The 18,533-nt window shown below is 43.2% G+C and overlaps 1 protein-coding gene across 5 annotated transcripts in view; it reads left to right on the top strand.

Moving 5' to 3' along the window:
• Positions 1-136: 136 nt before the first annotated feature.
• Positions 137-18,533, top strand: part of cep192 (centrosomal protein 192) — a 33,277-nt gene continuing 14,880 nt past the window's right edge. For 2 of the 5 annotated variants that reach the window (XM_069687879.1, XM_069687876.1), the window contains exons 1-30: positions 137-991; positions 1,339-1,449; positions 2,442-2,599; positions 2,885-2,946; positions 3,405-3,549; positions 4,428-4,543; positions 4,740-4,829; positions 5,128-5,280; positions 5,766-5,916; positions 6,153-6,361; positions 6,578-6,700; positions 7,377-7,505; positions 8,577-8,832; positions 8,952-9,101; positions 9,193-9,257; positions 10,137-10,364; positions 10,669-10,801; positions 10,941-11,023; positions 11,126-11,395; positions 11,708-12,545; positions 12,692-12,809; positions 13,100-13,256; positions 13,753-14,437; positions 14,588-14,779; positions 15,392-15,540; positions 16,088-16,318; positions 16,517-16,642; positions 17,211-17,351; positions 17,579-17,642; positions 17,789-17,928. In XM_069687879.1, coding sequence (XP_069543980.1) covers positions 819-991; positions 1,339-1,449; positions 2,442-2,599; positions 2,885-2,946; positions 3,405-3,549; positions 4,428-4,543; positions 4,740-4,829; positions 5,128-5,280; positions 5,766-5,916; positions 6,153-6,361; positions 6,578-6,700; positions 7,377-7,505; positions 8,577-8,832; positions 8,952-9,101; positions 9,193-9,257; positions 10,137-10,364; positions 10,669-10,801; positions 10,941-11,023; positions 11,126-11,395; positions 11,708-12,545; positions 12,692-12,809; positions 13,100-13,256; positions 13,753-14,437; positions 14,588-14,779; positions 15,392-15,540; positions 16,088-16,318; positions 16,517-16,642; positions 17,211-17,351; positions 17,579-17,642; positions 17,789-17,928 — 5,646 coding nt within the window. In that variant the 5' untranslated portion in view covers positions 137-818. Of the gene's footprint in view, positions 992-1,338; positions 1,450-2,441; positions 2,600-2,884; positions 2,947-3,404; positions 3,550-4,427; positions 4,544-4,739; positions 4,830-5,127; positions 5,281-5,765; positions 5,917-6,152; positions 6,362-6,577; positions 6,701-7,376; positions 7,506-8,576; positions 8,833-8,951; positions 9,102-9,192; positions 9,258-10,136; positions 10,365-10,668; positions 10,802-10,940; positions 11,024-11,125; positions 11,396-11,707; positions 12,546-12,691; positions 12,810-13,099; positions 13,257-13,752; positions 14,438-14,587; positions 14,780-15,391; positions 15,541-16,087; positions 16,319-16,516; positions 16,643-17,210; positions 17,352-17,578; positions 17,643-17,788; positions 17,929-18,533 lie in introns of those variants that run through there. The other 3 variants (XM_069687877.1, XM_069687878.1, XM_069687880.1) reach the window with 3 other exon arrangements.

Below are 18,533 nucleotides of genomic sequence, written 5' to 3'. Positions count from 1 at the left end.
ACTAACCCAATCAACGTCATCCAGTAGAATGACACGATCCCCATCCTATCACAACTGGTCATGTCCTCCCTCTCAGCTTTGCTGGCCAATCAAAGTGGTGTAAACTGTTTAAGTCCCGCCCTCATGCTGTGACGCCGTGGCGGGCTTCCTGTGGTTTCTAGGCGCTGCTCGGTCCTCTGAACTTGTACTATTGTTTGATATGTCTCATTTTAAGTAATAATGAAACGCGTTAGTGTTGGAAAATTACTTTGGGAACTTGAGTCCACTTTGAAACATCTGTGAATCGGTTCGTGAAGACGGAAGTGGAGCTGGAGAAGAAGTGCTGACTGTGAGTTGAACTCCAACTAACGTTGACGTTGTGCTTCCATGATGTCGCTGAAACAGTCCTAAAGACTTTGTTAACTTTCCTACGATGTCTGTGACTTTTCTTCTTACAACAACTGTCATTAACTTAATGGACGAAGACGACGAAGGAGCTGAAACTTGCTCCAGTTGGACAAACCCACATTTGTTTTTAGCAGGTAGCTGCTGAGCGTCATAAGTTAGCTCGCCTCGTGCTAACTGCTCTTCTATCAGCTGTTCACCTGAACATCAAACAGCACGTGCAGCTGTTGTGTCCAGCTCGAGGAGGTTTGAATCAGCTGGTGGACAGACACGGACCAGGTGGTCCTTTACTGTAACGTTTGGTCTCGAGACCCGTTCTGAGCTCCAGGTTTGAACACGTCTTTATTCCTGTTGGTGTCGGCCCAGACATTACAGATGGTCTTCACCTGACCTGAAGACGAGACCTGCAGGTCTCCCTGCTCCGCTCATTGAACATGGCAGACCGTTTCTACAGGCTGGAGGACGAAGCCTTCCCCAGTTTCCTCTGCAGGTCTCTGGACAGCACCGGTGACCGGGCCACACTGGGGGACGTGACGCTGGGCTCCGGCCCGGGACTTCCGGTGGCTGCTTCGACGGTGGCTAAAATTAGACCCGGGTTGGACAACAGGTGGGAGCATGCTGCTGTTAGGACAGATGTGTGCATCGTGTTTGTCATCACCGGCTGGTTGACTAATGTGGAGCTAAAGTTCTCTGAGGTTCATTGCAGTTGTTGCATTTCGATACTCCAGGACTTCCACATACATGATAACCATACATACACTCGTGTTCATGGGAAGTTCCTCTTTGTTGTTGCTGACTTTTTTCTCCAAAGGTTGTACAATGGGGTCAGACATGTTTGTTCTGACTCAGTATTCAGCTGCTAAACTGAACTTTGGACCATGAATAGCGACAGAGTTATTTCCTAGTCGACAATCGTTTTCTTTGTGGAATCAGTGCTGTGTGCTCGTTGTGCAGAGGAGATCCCGTGGAGACGTCCTATCTGGGGGGCGGAGAGCTGCAGCAGGCCAACACACAGCCGTCTGTTGGAGAAGAGCCCAAGTTTGCCCTCAGCTTTAAAGATGACTTGTGAGTATATAAACACGTAGTCACAGATCTGATGGTAGAAGGTTTGTGTGGAAAGAGCTGGGGAACAATCCACTGGGACACCAATCTGGTGCTGTTGGCGTTACCGTAGTGTATTTAGGATAATCAGGCTTTCCCAGAGCAGTGAGGTGAATCCATCCCATAGACCACATGTGTGATGAACCGACAGCCAGCCCACATGTGGTCCAGCGTTTCTGAAAACTAAAAACTAAAGCAGTGACTGGTCTGTAGTGAATCCGCTGGTGGCTGTCAATACTTTTTTATCTTCCCTTTGAGCTGTTTATCTTTTGTTTTTATCACATAAAACCTATCAAACCTGTTTTTGTGGAATACAGTGAACCCTCGCTATAACGCGGTTCACCTTTCACGGTCTCGCTGCTTCACGGATTTGCATTGTGCATTGAAATCACATTACGACTATATGTAACGTAGATATATTTAATGTCCAGTTCTATCTATTTCAATTGTAAAATAAAGGTTACTACTTCACGGATTTCGCCTATCACGGTTTCTATTTGGAACGTAACCCCCGCGAAAAACGAGGGTTCACTGTATTGTGTTTGTGCTATCTTCCTTAACTCTTCCATTTGCTTTGAGTTTTTTTTATTTTTTTTTAAATCTAATGCAATAAGATTCCTACGAATGTGTCCATATACTTTTTGGGGACTCTGTATGTGTAACAGCCTAATTTTCATGCATATTGTTTGCTGTAGTAATTTCTACAAAGAAAGTTGAATCATTGTTTAGACATACATTCTGGAAATGTTTACACTCCATCTGTTGCTTGCTTGAACACTCAACATTGATTGCATGTCTGTCCATCCTGGAAGAGGATTTGTCATCAGTTAGTCTTGTTGAGAAGGACATTATATGCTCTACAGATTTTAAGGTCCATTGAGGAGCATTTTTTTTTATTCTTTCCTTTTCTACGTTTTGTGTGTTCCTAATTATCTACATTCCTGCTTCCATTACAGGGACAATGCAGATGATTTCATTGCAGCAAACCGTTTTTCAGACATGCTGGTGAAGATTGATGTGGATGACGGTGCATCCAGAAACCAAGGCTCCGTGCTGGGCCTTCTTCCCACGCAGACGGACCCGGTCTACGGCCGACCCACTGAACTAGGAACAGGTAGATTGTCTTGCTCCTGTCCAGCCTCAGAGGCACAACTCTCGGCTCAATCCTTTCACTTTCTCTGAGGCTTAAAAGGTTAAAGTCTGACTTGACTTAAATCAACCTGTACAAAGGTTACAAATTGACATGGTCTAATACTACTACAAAACTATGATATTATATTTATGCCTTTTGATGTATTGAGAATACATATCTGATTGCTGTAATGAAGGTACATTTTCAGGCTCATTTTATGAAACCATTAATGATGATAATGCACTTGTGTCCTGATTCTCCTGACAGATCTGTCCTCAGGTCTTCTGACGTTTTCCCATTTTGGAGATAAGGACGGTACCGATGGGAAGGTACCAGCTGTCTTTTTCATACACTTGATCTGATGCCTGTTGATTCATCTTTTCGAAAGATGTCAGATTGTTATAATATTTACCTGAATTCTGGACATGTGAAATTCACTTCTGTCAATGTTTCTGCCATTTCCTAAATTTACTTTTCTGCCTTGGTCACCAAGGTAAGAATGCCAAGCTGTGTTGTTGTTGTTGTTGTTGTTTCAAAAGCTAATATAAGTTTTTATAATGCCACATTTTTGTCTTTTTCAATAAATTAATGTCTTGCTATTTTAGCATCTTTCACCATTAGAATTTAGTCTTAAAGAAAACACTTTGAAATCAAAAACATGATTGACTATAGTGCATTTAAATATAGAACATCACAGAGATTCAATATATTTTCTACCAAACTATCTTTTTTTTTGGCCAAAATATTGCCATCAGGTCCCTTCTATGACATTGTCATGTCCATACAGGCTCAGGGGTTACCACCCACAGCGGAGGAGGAGGCTCATGTGCAGACTGAGGGAGTGGACAGTGACCACTTTAGTGGCAGTAACTCAAGCTTCCTGGCAAATGAGAAGCTCATGTCTGTGGACAGCATGGACAGTGATATCACAGGTATGACTGAGCAGCTGCAGCATTGTGCTAATGCTGCATTCAGACCGACTGGGTATTGTTAAAACATGTTTGATACTGGTACCAATACCTTCACTTCTACACTACTTCCTGAACAATATACTGTTTTTTAATACCAGTTTTCCAAGATCCGTTTTAACAAAAGAAAAATTTCAATACACATTGTGGTGCAATCTTTACATTTCATGCAGATTAGACACGGATAGTTCAACCCAGGTTAATATCTGTAGCTACATGTTCCGGATGTCCCCAAAACGCCTCGCATGCAGACTATCGGTGGATGCTACACTTTACAGAAACCCCTTTAACACGTCACCTGCAAGCTGCTGCATCCTACAAGTCACCCATTTACTGCTGTGGGAAAGAAGGAAAGGTTAACTCACCTCTGGCAAAATCCATCACATAACAATAACACTTGACTGTGTTTCTTGGTTGTTTGTATATAATATATCTATCTATATATATATATATAGATAGATATATACTGTACTGTATATACTGTGCATTTTATATTTTTTACTGCTATTTTATTGCTATTCTATTATTATCTTATTGCTTCTGTATGCTGCTGTAGCAAAAAAAAATTCCCCTCGGGGATTAATAAAGTAACTACCTAACCTACCTAACCTTATGCATTTTAAAACAAAATGTTTTCGTGTGGATGAGTCTTGGGTCTCAAAAGCTGCTACGGATTGAGAAGGCATTTTTTTTAAAGTTCAGCATCCAGCCCTCTCGTGCATCACGCTGAGTGCATACTTTATATGTATACTTTATACATCATTAAGGTTTTGATCAGATAGAATAAACATGGAGAGCTGAGGTATTGTTTGTGGTTTAAACTCGATGTGTTTGGTCACCAGATGATGACATTGATTTCAATAACCTGCCTGATGATGAGCTGGAGCTCTACTTCAATAAGCTGGTTCCTCCTGCCATGCAGAGAGGCAGAGTGGAGGGCCAGGAGATCCCTGCAGCAGTAAGACGCCTCTTCTGTTTGTTAATAGATTTATAGGCAGCACATTTTACTTTACTGACATGTTCTCTTACTCTTCACCAGCACCAGTGAGTCACAGTCTGTTGGCAAATCCTTTCAGTTAAAATACAAAAATTACACTTTTGTTTGCTTCATTTCTTTGTCTCTCAGTCCTCATTAATATTAATATCTTTCATAGGGCGTGCCAGGTGCTGCTGATGACCCGTCAAACCCAAGTTTTACAGAGCCTGAACAGTACAGACACCAGTTCCTTGAGCATTATGATCAGGTGAGCACATTTACACTGCTGTTGCTTTGTGGCTGATTTCAGCCTGAGTAGAGGAACAGCAATTAATATGAGCTTCCTGTTTGAAAATACATCTTTATAATTATGACTTTGAAATGTGGAGTTTCAAAAGAGTCGTTGATTTCTCTGACTCCCTTAAATGTGGTGTTACTTGTACAATACTATCATTACTTTTTATAAATCACATGTTTGAAAGAACAATGAATGTCTTGACTTTAGAATATTGTGTTTATTTCTTTGTTTTTGTAACTTCTCTGTATGTTGTGTGCCTTTTCTTCAGGAGGACTTCCAGATGCCGTATGTGCGTGTGGCTGCTACAGGAATGGATTCCTGTCCGGCCAGTGACGAAGATACTGAAGATGAGCTGGAGTCTGCGAGACGCAACTGTAATCCTGCAAGAACACGGCTGCTGCCAAGCACGTCCAGACAGCTGGTCAGAAATACAGAATGATTTCTTTTAAACTCTTAAATTTAATGGTCAGTTTTGCCGTCATTCTTGTCAAAATGCCGTGTTCTCCAAATGGAAACGCTGGATGAAGTTGTTGTATAAGAAAACTGTCCATCCCTTTGCTCCCCTTTAAAGCAATAACCTCCTCCTCACTTGCACCGCTCTCATTGTCAAAAAGCCTTTATATACTTAAATGTAATGACATTTTCTATTATAAACTGCAAAGTTTGTTGTTTGTATGTTTTTTTTCACAGGTGTCTGATTTAACCCAGAAATAAAGTGTCCGTAGTGCAAAATTTTATAACATTAATTTCTAAAGACGGAGAAAAAAGCAAAACAATCAGCAGCCGTCATGTTTCATCAGTGACATGCTGCTGCTGTTAGGTGCACGTAGGGAGAACAGGGAAATATACTGTACAATAGAGTTTGACTTTATATCATTTGTGTTTGTATGTCGTGTAAATCTACAGGTTGGAGAAAGTAACCGTCCCAGTTTCAGGCCGGGCTTAGAAGGGGGCAGTTCTGATGATGAAGCGGCCAGTGGCCACGGTGGTCCGTCTCAGTCTGGGATCGAACACAGACGATCTGCTGAAGGACGAGTCATCAACCCTCCTGTTACAGGTGCAATATGCAGCTTTAATATCTGTTTTCAGCGTGTCTTATGTTTCTTTTTGTCTTCGTGGCTGTTGCAGTTTTTCCTGCTTTTGAAATGAATCCGTTTTATTATGACAAAACCATAAGATGACGGTATCATTTGATTTTTCTTTCCCAGCCAGTACAATGTATTGATATGAGAAAGCAACTGTCCAACCCTGTGAGTGACCACTGGTTTGCTGTGTTTTATAATGTTACTCCAGGAGATGGAGGAGGTGGGGACGGGAGCAGCGGCACTGAGGATGATGGAGGAGTTTCAACCATTCCTGTTCCAGCATCGAACGTCCAGACCACCTATGATGTCCTGCGTGGGCTGGGGATTGTGGGTAGCAGTGCTGTTGATGAAGATCACGATGATGATCTGAATATTCTGCCAGGACATGGGAGGAACAGCTTTCCCAGACATACTGATGTAAGACTTGTTCTAGTATTCCTGTTGGTGTGAGATCCCCGATCAGCATCAACTGATGGTTACCTAGTGACAATACTTTAAATCATTATTATTACGACTTCTCTTATATTATGCAACTGTTGCTGTGTTTGACTGATTCATTTGATGACTTCTATGTGATAAACAATACATTTCTAGATTTTGAAATGTTGCCGTGTTTCTTTGTGTATTTTACAGATGGGGGACCGGGTCGGTCCTGTAGGAACGGTGGAGGCCAGCTTCTCTCTTGGAACATCAGGGGGATCTCAGAGACTTTCTCCTGTCAACTGGAGTATGGTCTTGGACCGACAGGAGGCACTGGTGAGTACAGATGTGTGGCAGCTGTAATGTGACTGTAAATGAGCAGCTGGAGGGCATCTTAATTGCGCTACGCCAGGCACATGTACGATTGTATTCTCCAATATTTAAATGGTAATAATATAATGTAAATGTTAACAGAGTCTGTTTTGACAGTGCATTTATATGACAGTGGAACAATTAACTAAGTCATGAGAATGAATCGGTTTGGTATGAATCTTTCACCGTTAGTCTAAAGGTAGTTAAAACCATTTTGACTTCTGTTTTAACAAAATATGTTTTTCTGCCAACCAATGACTGAGTTTGGTGTTAAGAACTCTAGATTTGGGTTAAAGTATCACTTAAACACAACAACTGAAACCAAATGTTCATGTTGGTTTTAAAATTGTATTACGTTATAAATGTTTACGTTTGCCTCTATGCTCAGAAATAGATTTTATAAAAACAATGTGTCTGCGGGTCAAAGTATGAAACGGGCACACAGTGAGGATCAATAACCTCAGTGGTTTTATTCTCCTCTACGTATTCATTTGGAGAGTTACTCTTCATTACACACAAATATATTTAACACTGCACGTTTAATGGGAAGATTTATATAATTAAAAGCTGTGAAGGTTCAGGTACCAACTGTTGTGATTAGCTTTTAAGGTCATATTGGTAAATGTGACTTGAATGGCAGGATGCCATGGAGAGCACCGACTCTGGGCCTCCAGCTGACCGGCTGTTGGACTCAGTCTACCTGACGAGTGGCGCTGGACTGAGGAGACCTCCGGATTCAGTAACCCAGGGAAGCTTCCACCTCTCCCAGGTACAATAGATAGCAGGAGAATAGGTGAAAAGAACCTAGCTATTCATTTACATTATACCCATCAACATTGTAAATTTAACACATTTTAAAATACAATTGACAGGTAAAATGTAAATATCTGCACAAATTGTGGTTAGGTAGTTACTTTATTAATCCCCGAGGGGAAATTTTTTCGCTACAGTAGCATACCGAAGCAATACGATAATAGAATAATAGAAAGCAATAAAATAGCAGTAAAATAGCAGTAAAAAATATAAATATAAAATATAAAATGCACAGTATATACAGTATATATCTATATATATATTATATACAAACAACCAAGAACACAGTCAACAGTGTTATTGTACTGTGATGGATTTTGCCAGAGGTGAGTTATTGTACAGTCTTATTGCGGTCGGCAGGAATGATCTCCTGTATCAGGAATGATCTCCTGGATCGGGAATGATCTCCTGGATCGGGAATGATCTCCTGTATCGGGAATGATCTCCTGTATCTGGAATGATCTCCTGTATCTGGAATGATCTCCTGTATCAGGAATGATCTCCTGTATCTGGAATGATCTCCTGTATCAGGAATGATCTCCTGTATCTGGAATGATCTCCTGTATCAGGAATGATCTCCTGTATCTGGAATGATCTCCTGTATCAGGAATGATCTCCTGTATCTGGAATGATCTCCTGTATCTGGAATGATCTCCTGTATCAGGAATGATCTCCTGTATCTGGAATGATCTCCTGTATCTGGAATGATCTCCTGTATCTGGAATGATCTCCTGTATCTGGAATGATCTCCTGTATCAGGAATGATCTCCTGTATCAGGAATGATCTCCTGTATCAGGAATGATCTCCTGTATCAGGAATGATCTCCTGTATCAGGAATGATCTCCTGTATATGTCCTTGTGACAGCGGAGCTGGAGGAATCTTTTAGAGAAAGTGCTCCGCTGTCCCTGCAGCAGGTGGTTGAGAGGGTGGTCAGGATTATCCAAGATGGGTAATAGTTTGTTCAGCGTCCTCCTCTCCACCATGTCATGCAGTTTATAACCTTTTGTGAACAAACCCTGCTGCAGGTGCTGCTCCCAGACTGTGATGATGATGGAGTGGATGAGCTGGATGGTGCCAGGCCCTCCTTGGGCATGAGGGGGGGGCCCTGTGGTGACGCAACTGCTGCTGAGGCCTCGGACACTACCAGTGAGGATGACAACCACCCCCTCTCCACTTCCCTGGAAGCCAAGTATTTCTCCCAGAGCTTCCACCAGGAAGCAGAAGATTCAGATGATGGGTGGAACCATTGCCCAGATAACCTGATGCTGGAGTTTAAACAAGGTTGGTTGTCTTTATTTCTAATGTTTACATCAGGTAACCCCGAGTGCTAGGAGTTCACTACGTGTTCTGGCATTAATTAACTTACATTTGTGAGTTAACAGCACTGCTTGTCTCTTCAGGTGCCAATGCCACAGACAATGTGGTGTACCTGAATGAAGAAGGGCAGTGGGTGACCGACCTGGCATATTACTCCTCCTTTGAGAAAGAGGTTGATGGGAAGACATCCGAAAGTGCTGGCCATTTTCAGACAGAGGACTTTGTTCCTTCCAGTATGTACAAGTCCACCACTCTGTTGTGATACTATGTTGTGAGTTTCAACACGTTGTCTGGCCTTTTAAACAAGGTCTCTTTCCTTGGCAGGTGTTGCTATGGAAAAGATAGTGAAGGATCAAGAGCAGTTTGAAAAGGAGCACCAATTCATGCAGGTATGCAGCACGGCTGGCCTGGTTTCTGAATTAAGACTTGGCTCAGTCACATTTGGAGACATACACCATTAATGATTTCATGTGAACATATATATATATATATATATATATATATAATATAGATAGATATCGTATTTTTCGGACTATAAGGCGCACCGGATTATAAGGCGCACTGTGAATTAACGTGTCTATGTTCACACATAAGCTGCACCGGATTATAAGGCGCATTAAGCAAAACCATTACCATTGATTCATTGATGTTGAATTCTTTGCGGCTCTATTCCCATGTTCTGCTGCGTAGATAATTGCTTGGAGTTTGAAACCCGCTTCGTAAGCATGCCTCTTAACAGGTGCCATTTTTGGAGTCCTTTTACGTACGCACAAATGTCCTGTAATATAATGTTGAAGCACCGTAAGTATTACGTATAAAAAGTGGAGGGGGTAAGCGTACTAAATACTGTTCTCTGATTGGTTTATTGTAGCTAACGCATACTCCGGGCGCGGGCTGCCTCACATGAATGCACTTTTAGTTCAGACATTACATTCCTGTTACGGGGCCGATCAGATGGTGACCCGGCGTACCGTGATGCTCCGAATATCCATTGAGCGGCGCGGCTTCGTTGCTTACCAAAGTCGTACTTACACATTTCGACAGATTTTTGAGCGCATTGTACAACATAAAATCGATCAATAAGCACAACAAGTAACCATACATAAGGTGCACTGGATTATAAGGCGCACTGTCAATTTTTGAGAACATTTAAGGATTTTAAGTGCGCCTTATAGTCCGAAAAATACGGTAGATAGATATTAACAATGCACTGTTTAGTGTAAAGCATGGCCCCTGGTGGTTGATTTAGAGTATTGCTGTTCACACAGGAGGAGCAGATTGAACCTGCCGCCAGCAACAACAGCACCTTTCACAGGGACTCGTCTTGGAAGGTGCCACCCAACAGCCACATCTTAATGAGGAGCTCCCAGGTGTCCTCGGAGTTTAAGCAGGGAGATGAAAGCTACCTGCGACTTTCTTTTGGGCAGTTTTTTGGACAACGCTCTGAAGCTCTGGGCTGTTTGGGCAGCTCCGGTGATTTGGAAATGGTTAAGCGGGTCAGTCAAAGCTGCTTTACAGAAATTAACGATGTACCTTCTCTCAGTCTACTTGGCAGGTTTGGAAGGTATTAAGCGTTTGTTTACACGTAAAGCTAGAGGTGTCTGCTAATGTTTGTAGAGATCCAGTTTGTTTGCAGGAGAAACTCCAGAAATATTTATGACTCGATTGTATTCCTGCTCATTTTTTCAGACCATTATAGATTTCCTGACATATTAGTGTAAAATGTGTTTGCGTCAATCTTCTCTCAGCTTTTAAAGTCCTGAGAAACAACTGTCACATGGATTTTCTTTGTTCCTCCAGCCATCCTTTGGCTACATCATCACCTCTCCAGAGAAGAGGGAACCGTTTCCACTGATTCACCCCTCAGAGTTCTCAGGTAGAGACAACAGTGACACCACGGCGCTCAGTGAAGCAGACAAAACACTCAAACCAGGTGTGTTTTCAGAAGTCTGATGCAGAAGGATCATTTTCTAGGTTCTTTGAGCGGTATCTGGTCTTTTCTGTGCGTTTGTTCATTTTAAATCAATCCACACCGCCTTTCTGACCGACTGCTCATCATCATCTCTTTGCAGAGGACCTAGACAAAACTCTTGAAGCTCCGGGGGAAAGGATGTCACCAAAGGGGGATACTGATCCACAACCCTGTGTGCAAGAGGTGCATGGATCTTTCAAATATGTTCATACTCTAGAATATTTTGTTGAAAGGTTATACTCACAGCTTCATGGTTTTATGACCCGAAATCACTTTTCTCTTTAGGACCATGCTGTCGGAGCTGTGCACCCTGACCACAGAGAGTCAAACCTGGGAAACCGCAGCTGTGTGGCCCCTGACAAGAACAGCAGTCATCTGATGCTTAGCATCAGTACAATTGCCTCGGCTATTGCAGATGCATCCATCAGTACTGACCCATCACAACTGGCTGCCATGATCATGGAGCTGTCCAAGAGGAGTAGGATGAGGAATCAACCCACCAGACTTGTTGGACCTGCTGTCAGCAGCACAGAAGAGCCCACCTCAGCGGAACATGTAAGACTTGACTCTATATTTAGTATGTTGAGTCAGTGTGTTCACAAGAGTACACACTTAATTTTCTGGTCTTGGAACATGAACATGGTCTCCAATCCAATCATTCCTTATGAAATACCATATGTTAATCCTTTTATTAAACAGTACTCGGTGCAAATAGGGTTCAACATTTTAAAAGAAAATTGCCTTTTTTTTTTGGTGACTCTTAAATTATGATCTGTATTTGTGATCCAGGATTTAACATAAAAAAAACACTTGTCAACCATGAAAGCATGTCCTCTCAATGTTTATGGTAAAATGTCATCTGCATAGATCCTCCCTGAGCCAGACCAGAGGGCCATCTTAGATGCTCTGCAGAAAAGCACCTGTGCTGGAGAGATGAGTGCCTTTGACCTGGAGAAGTACCTGAAAAAGACGGATGTTTCTGGCTGCAGTGATACCTCTGTGGTGCACACTACCTTTGACTTGAGTGGTTGGGTTGACAATCTCAGCAGCTCACAGAGAAACCCTCAGGCAGGATATCTGGAGAAACAGGGGAACGAGACGAGTACTAAAACTGAGGAGAAAGACGGGCGACGAGAGATGACGCGACCAAACGGTTCATCTGCAGCGTTCCTGTCCAATGCATTATCACCAGATAACAAGAGTGACTCAAAAAGAAGCTCTATTCCTCGTCCTCGTACATCTTTCAGCTCTGCCAGGAGGTCTGTGGGCTCTGGCCAATCTTCCACAAACAAGCCTCCTGCACTTAAAATGGCATCTTGTGATAACACTGCTGCTTCTTCAACCAAGACTTGTGGTTTCTCAGGCGAGACAAACACAGAAAATGGAGTCAAGCCTGGAGATGTGACTCCACAAACATCCAACCTAAGCTCTCCAGAAACCCAACATAAGACTGCTATAAGCTCTGCTGCCTCACCTAGTTTGCCCACAACCTCCCCAGGCTGGAGGAAAGGCCATAAAGATTCCTCTCCCTCGACCCAGAGTTTTAGGAGTGCAGGCCGGCAGCCGCAGAACAGACCCTGTGATTCTCCAGAGAAGAAACCAGCACCCAGGAACATCCCTGTAGCTCCACTACCTCACAGCTCTGTACAGAAGCACATTGGCTTCTCTTCTCAAAACGTCCATTCTCCACGAGACCCCGAACCTGGTGAGTGAAAACCGAGTACGAGTTGTGATGTAAACGGCACACATCCAGCACCCACACTGTAAGAGTTCAGCAGCCACCATACTGTTCATTGTGAATATTAAAATGACAATAAATCCTGTATGTTAACATGAAACTTTGTTTTCTAGAACTTCCAAAAGGTTTTCCTGAGCCATGTGTGGAGGAGACGGCGTGTAACTTCAGACCGTCCACCTCTCCTCTCACCCACTCCTCCCCAAGTCAGACCTCCATTCCCACTGCTAACGGGTATTAAATCACACATGGTTTCTATACATCAAAGCAGTATAGTAACAACCTTATTGTTGTTACTGCTATTGGTATTGGTGATGGTCTTTAAACTTCAAATTGAATTCAGCCCAAATTCATGTAACTTATTATTCGAGAAAGAAACTGTCAGATTAATCTTGAATATTTGCGCTGTTACTGAATGTGGTGTAATTTTATGTTTTATTTAGTTATTTACTTATTGTAGATTATCATTGACAGACATTATAAGCCATTATTCCCATGACTCTTCTCCCTGGTTGTCTTGTCAGAATGTTTTCACCTTCTTCATCCAGTGGAGGTGTGGCCGACCAGCATCCGGGCGTTGACCTCTCTCCTCAGTCTACCTGCTCCAGCCCCAGTCTCAGCAGGCTCACGTACATCTCCGTGAATGATGCCACTGTTGTACCTACACCTGAAAGGCAAAAGGTACAATAGGACGAAGTTGAATGTGTTGCATTCGTCATGAAGTAGCAGCATTTGAGATGGGTGTGTGCTCTGTGAAATGACTCTTGTATAACCAGGCTCCTCTAATGGAGGCATTATTGTTGGAAGGTACCAGGTAAACTTCCATTGCACGAAACGCGGGGGGAGCAATAGGTTTTGTGATTGACTGCTACTAGTTATATCAACCTCTGCACCGGTTTTACACATGTTTGTGTGACCACTGGTCTTCATGAAATCCCTTTAATGAAAGCAGCAAAGACAGGTTAGAGAGTCAATTTCTAATACTTGCAATAAAATGGAAGTACCACCATATGAATTGAGGATAAAATGATCTGCATTGTAATCCAGATAATTGCTGAACACGCTGATGAACAGGTACAATAGTTCAGTCTGATTCTGTGCTAATAGTGAAAAGGTTTCAGTCATGTGTCAATCATAAGTTTGGTATTTATTGTGCCAGGTTGTTTTTTGTCCACAGAATAACTGTAGCATGACACTGAGCACCACCATCGTCAGGTTCAGTCCGACCCCACCTGGAGAACCAGATGCAGAATCTAACATGGACATGCTCGGCCTGCACAAAAGCCTCGATAAGGTGCAACCACAGCATTCTAAAAGTCTGGACCCACTACCAGCACCGCCGTGTAAAAGCCCAGAGCCCTCACGCAGCGGTTCTGCTCTGAGCTGCAGCCGCAGCCAGAGTGAATGTAACTACCACTGCCCTGCCAACAGACCTGGGGACATTCCAGCAGGTTACAGGAACTACCAGCACCTCTCTGAGTCTAATGCACGGCAGCTCACTAAAGTGGACTCGGGCTATTGCAGCAATCTGAACATTCAGCAGTCCAGCAGCTCTGCAGCTCCTCAGAGCTCCCAGCAGTGGGGAGCAGCTAACTCGGTGTCATCGTCTGTGTACGCCAGTGACCTCGGCGTGCCCCCGTCCTACTCCTCGGAGGGACTTGTGCCCATCCCCAGCTTTAAGCCTCAGTGTCCTGGCATGGTCAACCTTCCCCACCAAGGAGATATGCAGTCTCTCCTCGCCGGACGCTCCCTCTTCAACTCCCAGCTGGCTCAGCAGTTTTTGGGACCAGAAGCTCCATTACATCCTGGTGCTTTTCATGTGGGAGCAGCAGGAAACCATCTCTACAGTGTGTCCTCTACAGGCATGTCTTTTCCTTTGACTTCTAAATAAAGGTGCTCGAGTATGTCTGACAAAACGGTGACATACCGGTACTATCAAATAAGTTGGTACCTCGCAGTCGTTAAACCCAGAAGATGCACTTGCTGAAATGATTCTCCTTTTGCTTTTTCAGGCATACCGAACAGTGATCTGATGGTCCGACACATTCACCCCACATCAGGGCCGCTGGGCCTTTCTGGGGCTGCTGGGTCCCATCACCTCCTGAGACCACATCAGAGCCACCAGGAAATGGGAATGATGGGGAAACCCTACAGTCAGTATGGTGGAGCACCAATGGTGGCAAGTGGTGTTGAAGAACCAAGAGGTAGTATTATTACCAATGTTCATATAGACGTTACCTTCTTCACACATTTCAAGATACTGCATACAGCTGAATTTAGAAACTACAGCAGGATGACAAAACGTGTCAAATGTTCTGAGATCAAGCCACCATTATTACACTGATGTTTGTCATCTTACCTGGTGGTACCTGTGAGCAACAGTCAGTTAACCCATTATGACCTCTTGTGACTAAAAATACTTTTGCATTTTATGTATTTTGATTTGTTTTTCGTTTGAACCTTCACACTCATTTACTCATCGCCAGCCTTTGTCAGGTGCCCAGCCTTGTTGCAGTGTCTGTAGCCATAGACGGTACCAGGACGTGGTGGTGTGATCTAAAACCTGCTCATGTCATATCTAATCAGAAAGTTCTGAAGGGAGACGTGTGCAAGCGTTGCTCCCGGTCTGGAACGTGTAAACATGCCAGTTTGGACAGGGAGATAATCATTTTCTTGTGCAAAGCTAAAAATTGCAACCAGACATTTTTAATTGCTGCAATCAAACATGGCTTTCAAGTCTCAACCTCCTCGCGTTCAACAAACACAATAACTGCTTTTCCCAGTATCAACTATCACACTTCCGTTCTCTTCCTCAGGCCAAGTGATGGTACCAGAGGAGCTGCGCTTCCCTCACGCCTGCTGTGTCGGCATCGCCTCACAGGCCTCCCTCAGCCTCTTCAACCCCTCTGAGAGATGGCAGCAGGTGTCCATCACTGTCAGCGGCCTGGCCATCGATGGAGAGAAGGTGAGCAGAGTGCTGGGGCGGTGAAGAGGCGCAGGAGGAGATTGGAGTAACTGAATGTATGTGGTTTTTATTACTGATATCTGTGGAGCTGATTTCTACTACACGTTCATATTGTTTGCTGCTGCTGTTCATGGAGCGTGAACCTTGACATGGTGAACTGGAGGTCAGTCTCCACAGTGACAAGCACACGATTGGTTTGATTGCCCTGTCATGTACAAAGGTCCAACTTTTACTCCTTTATGATTATAGATGTCTTTGTCAAGGAGTTCCAACGTTTCTGGACTTGAATGTACAGTAATTAACATTTATGGCCCTTTTTTCATTTTAATTTTACATCTTCATGGGAGTCGGTGAAGGGCGAGTGAGTACATTGGTCCACTAGTCCATCACACTCACTCCTTAGCTTTGTAGTAGTTGTGGGGTATATTACAGTAGACTGGTGGGAGGAGTCAGAGCGACTGGAGGGCCGTGTTGTTTTCAGATACAACTACACGTCCAGTTGATATTGCTGGGCTTCTGGTTTTCATCTTCCATGCCAACCCCCCAGGTGGACAGCTTGCCTTATCAGTGGCTGATGGTGAAGAACAAGACGATCATTGGACCCAAGAGTACCGAAGAGCAGAAGGTGTTGTTCATCCCTCCACAGGCTGGCGTCTACCAGTGCATCCTCAGTGTCTGCTCCTGGCCTGTATCCGCTGAGACAGAAGTGGTTGCCAGGGCTAATGTCTTTGCTAAAAGGGTGGTGCTTGTTGCCATAGCGGAGAGCCCTGCTCTCGAGGTGAGAGCTGCAGTTTGAAGGTCACACTTTTGACCAAAAATGCATAAAAATCGAGGCAAAGTGCCAATTTATTGAGCTGGTGTTTTGAGGTAATGTCGGTGTTAAGTTGCTTTTTCCTTGTGTAGTGAATGACCCGTAATTCAAATGAAATGTGAACTGTATGTAGTAAAGCTTTCTTAAATTAATTTTGATTCTCAGATTGAAGTAAACAAATCTGGCTGTTTGGATTTTGGAGACCTGTCAGAAGGAAGTGCCAAATCTCTTCCTCTCAAACTGCTGAACAGGACTCGAGCTACAGTTCCCATCCGTCTGGTCATCAGTGCAGTGAGTCAGCAGCATATTTAGACAACGTTATTGATACAGATCTACATATGCCTGGACAACTTACCAGCACACGCACATACTGATCCAACCCCCAGTGAAATGGTGACCTCCAGTGGCAGTAGATGGTAACACAGGTACACGTCTAAATGCAGCTTCTCGGAGCTGAAGAACTGGATTTTGAACACCAGGTCAACTTGGGTTATAACTACATAAGATAATGACCGAACCAAAGCCACAGTGTTATTACTGCATGTACATAATGACATGTAAATTAGACACCAGATATTCTTTAGTGATCTTTTCCCCATAATGGCAATGTTTAAGTGAAATATTAAAGTGAATGTAAGATATTAAATGTTATGTTACTAGATGTATGTGGTTTTATATGCAGCATATTTCTGTTCTAAATGACTAAACTAACTAAATTTCAGAGTGTTTATATATATGGTGGAGCAGAGATGGCGTTTTATCAGCCAGTCTTTGCTTTGTTATGCAAATCAACAAAAACACAGTAGTTGGCCTAATAAACTGTGTTGATTGGTTCACCTTCTACACTTTGTTCCTCCAGAATGCCACAGCATGGCGATGCTTCACTTTTTCCAAGCAGCCTGTTACCATGACATCTGAGGCACCCCAGCAGGCTGGACACATGACCCCAGTGTCCTCTCCCTCGGTGATGAATCATGTGATGCACGCCAGCTACGGAGAGGTTAGACTTGCCAAAATCATTACTACCCCAGTTCGCATCTGTCGTCTGAATTTATCATTTCAAGCTGCATGTTTTGGTTTCATTTTAATTCCAAGGCCTGCTGAGGCAATTCAGGCAGAACAATTAGACATCATGGGGAACACAGTTACACAGATCCAGCCTGATTTTCTCTCTCACCTACTCAGCAGCTGAACTGGCTATGACATGATCAACTTTTTTTTCCCCAGAATCCAGAAAGCTTCATGGTCTGGGTTCATTTCAAGGCCCCTCAGAAGTACACAGCTTCTTCAGGTAACCAGCCTTGACAGAATACTTAATGTAAACTATTTAATAGGTCGTATAACCTGTAGTATTATAAGAATTATTTTTCAAATGAAACAAAATCAGAAAACAAATTCTTTTCCGCTACACTTCACTCTTTGTGCTTGTGTTTTTAGGAGATCTTGGTCCGGCTGATGAGTACAATGCTCGGGTGGACATTGAAGTCGACTCTCCCGGTCCGAGTCATGTGATCAGGAGTGTTCCTCTCACGGCCCGATCTGGCACTGCAAGGGTCCATGCTCCTAAAGATCTGCAGGTAGCCAAGCTGCCATATGATTGTCGTCAGACTGACTGAGTGTAGCTTCTGACAATTTAGCAGAACCTCCTTTTTTTTTAATGTACCTTTTGAGACCAAACAGTGAGATAGATCAGCTTAAATTATCATTGTACTGAAAATCAGTAAACCCACATATAACTTGACAAAAAGAAAAACTGAGTGTAATGCAGAACTATAAAATGGGAGATTTAAGTGGCTGATGTGTTCGGTCTCCACACTCTGCTGGTATGCTGGTCATTTTTTAATTCTTGTCCATCATTTTTGCAATTGACGTAATATTCACAGGAAGTGGTGATATTTGTCATTTCCTCTGAATGCACAAAACGAAGTGCAGAATACAACTGACGGGGTTACTAAACCTCATTGAGTGTAACACACTGTAAGGCTTACTGTGCGCCGTGATGCCTTCAGCAGTGTTTGTTACCTTGATGGTGGAGAAAACACTCAACATTTGTAAAATTGCAAACTTTAGCAGATATTGCAGAGATTGGTAGAATTCACACCAATTATTGTGTCAGGAGGATCAGGATTTCCTGCATTGGCCAGTTATTGTGAGTTGACATGTTAACTCAGACATTCAACAT

This window comes from Brachyistius frenatus, unplaced genomic scaffold (assembly GCF_029030835.1).
Source record: "Brachyistius frenatus isolate BFR_SWC_R1_liver_20210118 unplaced genomic scaffold, ASM2903083v1 Contig_499, whole genome shotgun sequence".
NCBI classification, from domain to species: domain Eukaryota; kingdom Metazoa; phylum Chordata; class Actinopteri; family Embiotocidae; genus Brachyistius; species Brachyistius frenatus.
The sequence above is the reverse complement of the archived record's forward strand: the minus strand, read 5'-3'. Positions and strand labels throughout refer to the sequence as shown.